The sequence below is a fragment of the Contarinia nasturtii genome, unplaced genomic scaffold (genome assembly GCF_009176525.2).
Source record: "Contarinia nasturtii isolate CC-2019 unplaced genomic scaffold, AAFC_CNas_1.1 Cnas_scaffold_129, whole genome shotgun sequence".
Classification (NCBI taxonomy): domain Eukaryota; kingdom Metazoa; phylum Arthropoda; class Insecta; order Diptera; family Cecidomyiidae; genus Contarinia; species Contarinia nasturtii.
In genome coordinates, this window is record NW_022197486.1 from 6391203 (window position 1) to 6404630 (window position 13428).

Consider the following 13428-nt stretch of genomic DNA (forward strand, 5'->3'; position numbering starts at 1 on the left):
CGCATTTGGCGATTTGAATAGAGCTCGAGCTCAAGTTGATTCATATTTTTCGCATTTCTTTTGTAGGAAATTTATTTTAAATTGTAAATGCGTTTGAAAGTGCTTCTGATTGCAAATATATATATTGCTATCGTACTAGTTTTGCTCCCTTGCATCGAAACCCAACCGAAGAAAACATGAAACAAAATATTGTGATTGAACGAAAAAAAACACATATCGAAGCGAAAAATACGCGTTCAAAAAAACAACGAATATTCTTTTCTGGTTTTTTTCTTCTCTACTTCATGCTTTTCGTCATTTGACAAGCTGTATTTTCAGCTTATTACAGTATTCCACCAACAAACCAACTCCATAGATTGGCCATATATTATTTCAACACATGAATGAATGTGTGTGCGCATTTACAATCGTAAAACCTCGTTGCGCTCTTGCTTGTCACAAGAGCATAAAGAAAATAGGCACATAATCAATGGATTCGTCGTGAACTTTTGAATATATATATATGAAACGCATGGCTTGAGTGCGATTGGCGCGCATTCGCACATTTTCTGCACGAGAACATACACATTAGATTTCGTTCAATGTTGCATTTTGTTTGGTTTCGAAAAACGACGAACTAACAACCATTTCGCATTTTATATGCTCCGTTGTTCACAAAGCGACAACAATCGCTTTGTTCATCGTTGAACAAAACCAAACCGCATCGTCTGGATTCGCATTAATAATTCGACATTTTATCATTTTACCATTTAAACTTTAGCTCTTTCTGTGTTGGGTCTCTCTCTCTCTCTCTGTGTGTGTGTGAGCATGTGTGTGTCTATGTGCAATGTGTATTCTGTCCTCGTTGTTACTATATCTTTCATGTTCTATGCATGCACACATTTGTGCAGTTTTGAATTTTGTATGATGCGCGCGCTCTCCCGCGCCCGTTCTCTATGCTCACATACACGAACATTTTCATATATACGACCTTTTATTATAGCAAACATTCATTTTACTGATTTTGTGCATGTTTTCTTTTTCTCTGTTTCACTCTTTCACAATTTTCTCTATTTCTCTCGTTATTCTTTCTCATCCATTATGGTTGAACAGGTTAATCTACATGCACCGGAAATTTATGTGCAAGCATTGCCTGACATTTTAGAAAATTCACATGCAAATATCTATGGGATTGTTCGTGTCGATGACAAAGACATTGGTATTCATGGTAAAATAAAGATTTTAGACATTGTTGATGGTGACCCGGACGGCCATTTTCGTATACGGCCCACATCGAATCTGGGCGAATACAACATTGAAGTGCATCGTCTATTGGATCGCGAACGTACACCAAATGGCTATAATTTAACACTACGCGCTGTGGATTGCGGAACACCACCACAACAAAGCTACAAAGTGATTCCCGTTCGTTTGGCTGACACAAACGACAATGGTGAGTAATTGAAATTTAATGTACTTGTAGAAATCGCCACTTTACCGAAACGATGCAGGTAAAACGCGTAACAAATTCGTGTCATTTTTTCCAAAAGGGTTCCCTTGTACACCAGAGCATGAAATCAGAACATTTATGAAGCAACGCGTTTACTTATCACAAAAGCGTTTAGTGTTCTTGGCAGAAGTGACGATTTCATGCTCTGTTGTACACACAGAGAGACCACTCTCCCTCTATCTCCGTTTTTCATTATAAGTTTTTAGGACTTTAATTTTTGAAAATATACAAACCATATATCCTTTGGCAATAAACATGAGTGTGTGTGTGGCTAATGCAGTAGTAGGCATTGCGCCAAAACATTGTGAAAATTAAAAAAAAAATGTATATTCCGTTCTTTTTTGTACTCAACATGTTCTTTTTCTCGTTTTTTCGGTGCAGCGCCCGTATTCAATCGTGAAATTTACGAAGTTTCCGTACTAGAAACATCGCCACCGAATTCACCAGTAATTCGTCTCAAAGTGACCGATCGCGATGAGGGTAAAAATGCAATGGTTTCATTGGAAATAGTTGGTGGCAATGAAGGTGGTGAATTTCGTGTAAATGCTGAAACGGGCATGTTATATACAGCCGTTCCATTGGATGCTGAATTGAAAGCATTTTATACGCTTACGGTGTCGGCCATTGATCAAGGCAACACAGGAACACGAAAACAATCATCGGCCAAAGTTAAAATTAACATTCAAGACACAAACGACAATGATCCGGTATTTGAACAAGCAAATATGACAATTTGGGTGGATGAAAATGAACCGGCCGGCACAAGTGTAACAAAAGTATCGGCCAAAGATCGTGATAGTGGTGAAAATGCATACATATCATACAGTTTGGCGAATTTAAATGAAGTACCATTTGATATCGATCATTTTTCGGGTAATGTACGAACATCCAAGCTCATTGATTACGAATCAATGAGACGTGAATATGTGTTAAAAGTACGGGCCAGTGATTGGGGCTTACCATATCGACGACAAACTGAAATGTCGCTCACCATCAAAGTGCGTGACGTCAATGACAATCGGCCACAATTTGAGCGCATTGATTGTGTTGGAAGTGTACCACGTTATGCATCAATCGGAACCGAAATACTAACATTGTCGGCTGTTGATTTTGATGCGGACAATTTTATTAGCTATCGTCTTGTGTCGGGTAATGAAGATGGATGCTTTAATATTGATGCCACTTCCGGTACCATATCGGTTGGTTGCGATTTGAATGATGTTCGCGTTGAACAACGATTCATCAATGTTACGGCAACGGATGGTCATCATTTTGCCGATGTAATGCCGATCGAAATACATTTAGTAAATAATACAAAGAATACAATGCCATTTAGTGATTTGGGAAAAAATTATGGCAAGAATAGCAATAGATACGGAGCTGCCGGTTCAACAGGTTCATTTCAATGTAAAGAGACGGGCGTCGCAAGACGACACGCCGAAATGCTCGCATTAGCTGAAACAAACAATATGATTGGAAGCGGTACGGATACAAATAATAGTGAAGAATTACCGATGATGCCCATTCGATACGGCGAAAATGTTCATGCACCTGAATTCATTGAATTTCCAAATGAGGTGAGGCTTTTTACATTTTTTGTTCTTTCTATTTCTGTTAATTAAGTATGTTTCATTTAAATTGTGTATTTTTGGCAATATTTCTTATTAGAAATAAGTTGATATTTCCAACAAAAAAAGAATGATAAACACCATTTTGGCGTAATATTTCAGATATTCATAAACGAAACCGTTCGATTAGGAACAACGGTAACTTGGATAAAAGCTCGTGACCGCGATCTCGGTTACAATGGTAAATGAAAACTCTATTAATTATAGTCATAACTTACTGTATTTTCAATTGTCATTTTTACTCTAAATATATTATTTTAAATTAGGTAAAATTGTGTTTGGCATTTCGAGTGGTGACAATGATTCAGTGTTTCGTTTGGATCCCGAAACGGGTGAATTAAAAATCATTGGTTATTTAGACCGCGAACGAACCGATGAGTATGTTTTGAATGTAACCATTTATGATTTGGGAAATCCACAAAAAACCGCATCAAAAGTGTTGCCGGTGGTGGTGCTCGATGAAAATGATAATGCACCAATATTTGAAAAAACATTGGCTAGCTTTCGTATTACCGAAAATGCATTAAATGGCACCATCATATTACGATTGAATGCAACCGATGCTGATATGGGTGAAAATGCACGAATCACCTATTCACTTGTCACCGATACAAACGATTTTCGGATTGATAGCGAAACGGGCGTTTTATTCATTGCATCGCCGTTGGATCGTGAACGCCAAGAATTATATGAATTACAAATTCGTGCATCAGACAATGGTCAAAAGCGAGATCAACCGCAATTATTTTCGGATGCAATTGTTCGTGTTATCGTTGAAGATGTAAATGATAATGCGCCCGAATTTAGCCTTAAAGAGTATAATATTCGTATTCGTGAGGATATACCAGTGCATTCGGTGATTGCAATTACAACGGCAACCGATTTAGATTCGGGACCAGGCGGTGAAGTTATGTACAGTCTTAGTGATGATATTGATCATAGTTTTAAAATTGATAAATATACGGGAACAATACGAACGATAAAAGCATTAGACTTTGAAGAACGGCAAATTCATAGTTTAACGGTTCGTGCAATAGACCGTGGTACGCCAGCTATATCATCGGAAACATCGGTCATTATTGAAATTATTGATGTGAACGAAAATCGATTTGCACCACAATTTGATGATTTTGTATTGAGCGGAAGCGTGGCAGAAAATCAACCGGCTGGCACCCATGTTATGATTGTCCAAGCCAAAGATGCTGATGCTCCAGGTCCTGATTCACGCATTTCATATTCGATCCGAGGCGGTGATGGACTTGGCATTTTCACCATTGATAACGAAGGTAAACCAGATTATTTCCTTTTATCGCTTTTTTTCGATTTTCAATGTTTCGATTTTATATGTTCTTTTTGTTTATAAGTTTTTTCAAATTTTTCCAATATCTTGCTCTTTGTTCTCTCTCAAACAAAATGAGGTCCTATGCCTCAATGAATTGGGCAAAAAAACCAAACGAAAAAACGTGTAAAGTTGTCAACTATGTGAAATTATTTTACGCCAATTTTATTTGGGTTGTTACGTGTATATAGATGTTTATAGATATTTTATATTGATATATATATGTTGAAAAAATCTTTTTACAGGTGCAATACGAACGACGTGCATTCTAGATTTGGAAACAAAACCACACTATTGGCTAACTGTATGCGCCCAAGATCAAGCAGTTGTTCCTCTGTACTCATGCGTTGAGGTAAAGTTTGGCTTACATTCGTGTTGTTAATATTTCTTTATATACCTTTTTTTCGGCATTCACTTCGATTCGTAAGCGTAAAAAAAATGTTCGGCAGACAAAACTTTTCCAATATCAGACGTATTGAACTATGTTCAACAATTCAGTCATTACGATATTTCAAGTTTTCCGTTGAGACGCAATACTTACATGCACCAATATACATAGCACATATACATGAAAGAATTTCCAAAAACTAACTTTTAGATCTATGTGCAAGCAAAAGCAATGGCATCAGTGTTCTTGCTTTTATTTATTGGAAATTTAGTGCAATGGCAATAAATAAGTTTCGTTTTTTTTATGTATGTATGTGTGCAAGTGTTTATGTGCATGTGTGTACGTGTTCACACACAGAAATGTTTGTGTTTGTGGATTAATTGTAGTGCAAACAAACCAAAAAAAAATGTGTACATTTTTGCTGATAAATTTTCATTTTTCAGGTGTTCATTCAAATCGAAAATGTTAATGACAATGCTCCATTAACCGAGCATCCCGTTTATTATCCATCGGTGGTCGAAAGTAGTCCAGCTGGTGTGAAAGTGTTGCAATTAATTGCTGAAGATGGTGATAATGATCCACAACAAAAAATAACATATCGTATTACGTCGGGAAATCCAGAGGGATTTTTCGCCATAAACAGCAGTAGTGGTAAGTAAACAAAGTGTTATTTAAACAATGTATCTCATCGTTCATTCATTTATTCACTTGATCCGCTATTTTGTTCATGTTGATGCTTGAGTCTATCGTTCTCGCTCTTTCACTGCTCTACAATGTTTCTGGCAGACGACTCACACACGTGTGTGGCGAAAATGTGCGCCCAACCAAAATGATATTGTGCAAATGTATACTTTTATAAATGGATTTTATTTCACATTATGGGACTACTTCATACATGTACATTTTCATAAAAGTGTCGTTGGTTTTTTTTATTTGTTTTTGTTGTCGCAGCGGCGTCATCGTCAAGTAAAATTAACGTTTTCACTTCGAAGAGATAAAAATGAATCAGGTAGACGACAATGATGACTCCGACGATGATAACGACCATGATTATGTTGAGAAAGCAGTACCAAGCGTCGAATTGTGAAAACAAAATAACGTAATAACAATAATGTGGAATTTAATGATAAAATAATCTGAATTTGCGAAAATATTGTATGTGTGTATGTGTGTGTGTTTATTCAATGCATTTAATTGAATGTCTTATTTCGAAATATTCCGCAATCAAAATGTAAACGTTAAACAATAAGTATGAAAATTGAATATTAAGGATTTTCATTCGTTAGCCATGCAAATGACGATTTCTCACTGTGTCTCGTTCTCTTACATCCTATCTTATGTTCTCATACATCCATTTCGGATGAGATTCGTTTTTGAGTGTCGCTGCAAAAATGTAACCTAAACGTGTGTGTGTATATTTTCGTAAAATATTTGATGTTTTGCCGGTGCGGTGAACATTGTCGAGCAACAACAAAAAACGCCCTTCTTTTTCCATGCATTTAGCTAAGGATTTTTATTTTATCTACAATTTTCAAGAACCACTTTGCTTTACTCTTTATCAAAAGTGCTTATTCAAAATACAAAATTGCAAAATAAGCTATGCAATATAGAAAACATCACGAAAATACGACACGATTGATACTTATATATTTACACGGCGGGAAAAGCAATATGTAATAATAATAATAATAGAAAATATGTACATCCAGATACGATGATATGAAAACGATGATAAAACGCGGCAAAAATTAGTGAAAAACTTTACTTCCGATTATTTTTCGGAAATTGTTATTTTTGTATCAGTGCTGTGTGTAGCTTCCTGTATGCATGACAAAATGTTTCGTTTGCAAATCGAAATAAAGAATTAACGCATACGACACATCGCAACACATGGTATGAGTAATAAAAGAGAACGTACTCAACAATTCAGCATCAACAACCAATTTCCCGAATCTACAGTTTGTGTATATAGAGAGCACGATTTTCTTTCTCTTTCTTCAGATTTTTTTTTTGTGTCACTATCACTCTTCCACAGAGAAAGCTCTTTTAAAATTGTGTCATTCTCTAAGCTCTAGATCTACGTGTATTTTCTCTCTCATGTTTATTTTACCATATTATTGCAATAAAACGAATTTGCGAACCATTTATGTATTGTGAAAATAGAGGACGCACGCTTTCAATTCACAATGTGCTAAATAAATATATGGAGAAGTAACATTTTTTCAATTGAAGTCAGCATGGTTGAAAAACTTCAAGATAAATAATGGATTTTACCCTGAATTGAATTCGAGTTATTCGAAATGGAAATGTTTTAAGAAAATTTGATTTTATTTTCACTTTTTCACTTTTTTCTTTTAAAACGAAGTGCACCTGTCAAAAGACCAAAATGATGATTTTTGCGGTTTGTTCATTGTTCAAACATGTTTAAACTTCTAAATGATGAATTACACTCTGCTTTTGATGTTCGCATTTTTTTCCACTGTTCATATATTCAAAGAAGAAGAAAAAAAATATGAACGATGCCAAAATTAAAATTTATGACCGAACGAATCATTTCGGAAATACCGCATACAGTGAGTCAATTTGTTAGATGCATGCTCATGTTGTGCGTTGCGACATTAAATGGTGAATAAAATATTGAACGTTGTTGAAACTCATTTCGAATCAATTAAATGAAATTACGCAGTTTTATAAAAGTTTATGCGGTCATAAAAACGGCCGACGTGTTTTTCATTTATTTTTCCTTCCCTTCATTGTATTCGGCTTCAAATTCAACCACAAAATGTTATGCTTATGTGTGGAGGGAAAATTGTTGAGCGCTTTTTTTTCTCTGCTGTTGGAATTTATTATTATTATTCGACCATCCATTGGCTTGAGTGCGTGGCTATTGGTCTATTGTACACAAAGTTTTCATAATTTTTTTTTTTCAATATATCATCTACTAGATGCAAAATAGGCTTTTAAGGCACTTGTTGCGCTCATACATAATATATATATATGTGTATATAATTTTCCCGAGTTGAGAACACAGTTGTTACACCGTTGTTCAATAAATTTCAAAGTGAATACGTTTCACAAATGTGTACGCAGTTTTCTCACTCGGTATTGTGTTGTTGTTGCTCACTTTTTTTGTGTTCTCTCTCTCCAATTCTTTTCATTGTACACTTTTCTCGAAGCTTTTGCATCGCACCAAAAAAAAACACACACACACACACACACCATTCGCATATGGTGGTGGATGGCATGACATGACATATATCATGTATATGCTTTTACATACAAGTATCGTTTTGCACGATAGCAAAGCCTTGAACATAATGTACAGACGCATGTCGAGAAATTCATTAAACTTTCGCATATATTTCCGAGCCATCAAACAAGCATATGAAAGTTATTATTGGATTTGATGGCCAAACAACAATAGCAAACACGAATAACATACATACACACACATCGAAATACAGAACGATGAACAAACTTTACATTTTGCAAGGAGTGCAGTTCGGAATAGAGTTGGCAGTCGCCAGTCGTCAACCGTTACAAAAGCCACTACTATTACATTTATGAGCGTTTCACATCGATAGTATTAAACTATTAAACACATTCGAAAAAGACTTTGTTGCATGTCCCCGGTATGAAATGGCTTCCGTTTTCTCTCTTTCTCTCATTGATTTCTCTTGCTTTTGTGCGCGCTCACACTTTGCCAATTTGCTCTTTGCTTCAGTAGTGAGTGCCACGCAAAAGCGATTTAGTTGAGCAATTTCTCGATGCTCACTAGTTTGTGTGTGTGCTTTGATTGGCCGCGTTGATTGAATTTATGCATACAACACCCGACAACGGGAACAAATTGAATTGATTTTCCATTTGTAAACACAGAACACATACACACACAAAACCCATTCTAAATGTACTTACATAATCTCGATCACAATAAAAATGCCGCCTTTTTTGTTTGGCTGTCTAACACAATTACCTCTGGCTGTCTCTTTTTCACTTTTGTTCGCCGTACGATAAAGCATTACATGAGATGTAGCGTGCTACACTCAAAACATAAACTGCATACACACACTCATCGAATTAAAAAAAAAAAAACAAATAAGCAATGACGAAATGAATGAACGACATATGATTTGTTGTTGTTGTAACTCCAACAAACTCCTTCTATAAATGCAACTCTTTTCAGGATTAATAACAACGACTGCACGCAAATTGGATCGGGAAAATCAATCAGAGCACATACTTGAGGTAAGGCATGCTTTTATATTCTGTACTCTTTTTTATATATGACTTTTCGAAACATGGACGATTTTTTCTACTCTTCCTTCCAGTCTCATTTTATTTGATCAAACTTTGATGATGATTATAATTGTATATTTCACTCTTTTCTCGCACACACATACACACACGTGATTCGGTGTGATATGAATGGCGCACAAGGGATGCCTATATCTGGTGGGCGCTTCGATTTTGATATATGTTTGCTCTATAGCAAGAAGTAAAGGCAATCAATTTTCTTGAGCATGTTGTTTACTTCCCTGTTTGGCATGTATGTTGTTTGCCACTGCATATACGAAAAACGTTACGTTTGACGTTCAAATCAATTTCAAACTCTGTTTTATCTCTCTTTTTTGTACAATTCAGTGTCGTTTGGCTGTCATGCCATTTTTAGTCAAGAATATACAATCATTGCGCGCGCGTTCCTTTCATTTGATATGAATAATTTGTAGCTTCTTCGGAAAGCGAGCGTGTGCTTTTTTTACTATATTGTTCGTATTTTTTTTTCTTATTTTGACCTGATTCTGTCATTTGTTAATTCAGTCACATTTATGGTTTCGTCGATCGAAGTAAACGTAAAGCCAAACCAAAAGATAAGGTAATATAATACCATTGTTAGATTAACACAAATATGCTATTTGTTTTCATGCGTATTTATTAACCGGCACGAATTTCGATATCGAAAAATACTATAACAGTCAAATTAGTAATCTCATAGCAAACAAAATGTATTGAAATACATGTTTTCCACATTTTTGTATGGTAAAAACCAAACAATTTGCCACACTTAAAGTGCGCAATGCCACCAAAGTGCAAAAATGATCAATCACATTTTTTGTGTGCAAAGACTTTCTCTTTTGTAAAAAATAGGAATAAGATTTGTCGAGAAAATGGAAAAAATCGTCTATGTTGAAGTCATGAAAGAACTGTGTCCCGTTTTTTGGAAGTCTGAGCTGTTGTCGCGAACATCATCGAGACCTATACCTGCTTGATATAGAGTGTCGTGTGGATATCAATATTATTGATTCAATAATAAAAGTATTTTTGATTCCCCGAGGTTTTCAAGGGGGTTCTGGGCGGGGCTAAAGTTTATATCATACGATTCCATTGATTAATAACATAAGGTATATCAGTTCAAATTTTGACCCCCTAAAAGACACCCTTGTACACCCCGAAGTTCCAAAAATCCATTTATTATTGATACCTTCACTAAATCCTATATGCAGTCATAGGTTTCACTGATATTCGAGACAAACTCAAAACGGGACACGATTCTTTATATAGCGTGTTTAATGAACGTCATAAATTGAAATGCCAACCAATTTTCTCGTTGTTTTTGGCACGCTGTATTTAATATTTAAAGATTGTTGCTCTGTAATTGAATATGTTGTTGCCACTCCATTTCGATATATTAACGACAATGTTATTATATGAAACATTTTATTTTATGTATTTCGATAGGTCATGTTAACAGATAACGGTATTCCGCAGTTATCGTCGACCACACGTATTGTCATCACTGTCGACGATATCAACGATCATTCACCAGAATTCGACCAGAAATTCTACAAAGTTCAAATACCGGCCAATGCGAAAATCGACCAAGCCCTTTTCCAGGTAAGTGAATCAAGTCAATCAATTATTTCTCTTCGTCTCCTTCCATCTGCACTGTCATCGTTTTCGTTATTATTATATGTTCTGTTTTGTTCTTATCATCGTTCGATTCGTATTCGATATCATCAATAATAATAATCATGATAATCGCACCGATAATAACAAGATTGCTGCTCTTTTCAATTCCTTCCTTTTTTTGCTCTCTTGCATTGTGCCACTTTAGTGAACAACATTTCACTGGACCAGATAATATGTATACAGTCAGGTCATCGTTACATACGTTTCTCGTTTCAATTAGAAATTAATATAATAAACGCTCTCGTTTACAGCGTGAAAAAGGGAAAAAAATGAATGCGAGCAAGAGCAAGTAATAGGCGAGAACGTTTTTTTTCTCGTGATTTTTCAATTAGTCGTGCTGAGTTTGAGTACTGGTATCAAAGTGTATGCAATATATGGTTGCCTTCGAGCAACGGAAATACAAGTAAATTTCAATCTATCTGCTGGTAAGCAGTGTGCTTATATCTAGCTAGATTATTTTTTCTCATTTTCTAGAATAATCCACTACTAACTTCCAATAATATAATCAATCTCGTTCAAACTCTCTAACACTTTACAATTTCGTTTCGAATATGCGGGATAAGTTTTTTTTTTTCGTTGAGGTGTAATGCGCTCGTGCGTTGGCATATCATTTTCGATTGAGAAAATTGAGAAAAGAATTCTATAATCTCTCTCAATCTTTTTGCAACGCTCCAACAATAAATGATAAATGATTCCACGAGTGCGCCATTGTCATCAAAAGTGTATATTTTGGCATACGACAAAACCATTCACAAAAATTCACGAAGCAGAAAAATGAAGACACCTTACAAATCCACACATCTTTCATGTACACAATCTTTTTTTTTCTGTTCTTTTTATTTTTGTCGAGGGTATATTGTTCACATCATTATACGAACACACCGTTAATCTTTTTTATTTTACATACGCACTCGTGCATACCGAAATAATAATTCACATTTTCGATACATTAAATTTCGTCGCTGTATTTTTGTTATTATTGTTTGGGGAGCATGTCTACAGATAACTCGTTCGACAAATTCTCTCAATATCTTTTGTTTCTCTCTCTCTCTCCACCTCTGTCTTTGTCTCTCCCTCTCCATCTCTGTCTCTGTCTATCTTTGACGATGATGAGAGAGCAAATTGGAGCAAAAACATAGACGAAAGCACACATTTTCAATCAATCACAATATCCTCATTTGAATGCGACGACGATGGCAATGGATCGTATCCGACGATGATTATTGAAGCAATACATCCCTTCTGGTGTAATTCACTTGAAACGCAAGCACCTCATCTTTTTCATCGTCACATTTTACACAATGATATATACTAATAACTCAACAAAACGGTGTGTGTATGTGTATATCGTGTGCGCTTGATGTTTTGCAGCAATAGCAGAAGCTTTGACCGATACCAGAATCATAAAGTGTTTTGGATAATTGATTTGAACATGCAATGAATGGTGTAAGCGAAAGCAGACAACAAAAGGGCCGATTCAATTGTTTTTGTGTGTGTGTTGTGCGCACAGTGGTTGTGTGCTCCACCAATCGATGCTCCCAACCATACGCATTGTGTGTGTGTTGGTGTGTTATTTGCACGAAATAAAAAAGAATTTTGGCACTTTGGTTTTCGCATTCCCCTTGAATAATATATTAATTTCAATTTAACTAGTTCCCAACCAATCATGTGGTAAATCGTTACGAGAACATTTTCTCTCGATTCGCATGGAGTAAAATTTTGGACCGATCGAAATACCAAAACCGCAACGCGTATCGTCTGTTTTTGATTGAAACATCATCGATCCATTAGTCGATGAATGTGTTGTCCGTGTGTTTTTCCCAAACGAAAGAAAGAAAGAAAGCAAACAAGATAGAGTGAGACAGTACATAGCACATTTTAACTTTTCTATTTGTAGTCAATAGAAAAAAAGTATGTATTTTTTTCTGCTTTGTGACCGACCGGTTATTGTGCACTTGCGTTTGGCCACATTAGTGGCTGCTTTTCTCCACATCACTTTTTTTCATTCACTGCTTTGTTATGCCTCAGAGACCAAATATATTTTTGAGTGTGAAAATTGACGGAAAATGGCCAGTGTACAAATGTATTTCGTTGGCGCTCTTTTTTTGGTGCCATTACCATCCGAAAAAAAATACCATTGGCTGTAATATCAAAAATATTGGATAGCATGAAACGATATTAATCGTGTATTATGAGAATGGGGAAAAAACAATTTTAATTTTCTCGCAGCCTGTCTCATTTACTTGCAATTCTGATGTGCCTTGTCTGCGTGTGAATGTGTGAAAGAATGAGAAATAATGAATGAATGGAATAAAAATTAATGATTGCTTTTGAACATTGGTGTGATGTTGTCGTCAGGGCACACAGGTCGTGGTTTGCTATCGTCACACATGCTTACCGACTTAAATATAATGATGCCGACTTTGACTAATTTGAACACGGTTCACATGCCATGTTGTCGAAAGGCCATTGCCAGTAAGTAGAAAACACTGCCAAGCACAGTTGAATGATGAGTGAAGCTGTTCTTTTTCGTTTTTGCCGATGTTGATGATATGTTCGCCTTTAAAAACGATGCCATACTCTGGAAAATTATTCATTTTCTAACTGTTCAATAAAC

General features: G+C 35.7%; 1 protein-coding gene across 2 annotated transcripts in view; it reads left to right on the forward strand.

Moving 5' to 3' along the window:
* The window catches only part of LOC116350002 (fat-like cadherin-related tumor suppressor homolog), a 142321-nt gene that overhangs the window by 62645 nt on the left and 66248 nt on the right, over positions 1-13428 (forward strand). For both annotated transcript variants that reach the window (XM_031781713.1, XM_031781720.1), the window contains exons 5-12: positions 1093-1432; positions 1871-3066; positions 3220-3298; positions 3384-4403; positions 4702-4808; positions 5288-5495; positions 9028-9089; positions 10581-10736. In XM_031781713.1, coding sequence (XP_031637573.1) covers positions 1093-1432; positions 1871-3066; positions 3220-3298; positions 3384-4403; positions 4702-4808; positions 5288-5495; positions 9028-9089; positions 10581-10736 — 3168 coding nt within the window. The remainder of the gene's footprint in view (positions 1-1092; positions 1433-1870; positions 3067-3219; positions 3299-3383; positions 4404-4701; positions 4809-5287; positions 5496-9027; positions 9090-10580; positions 10737-13428) is intronic.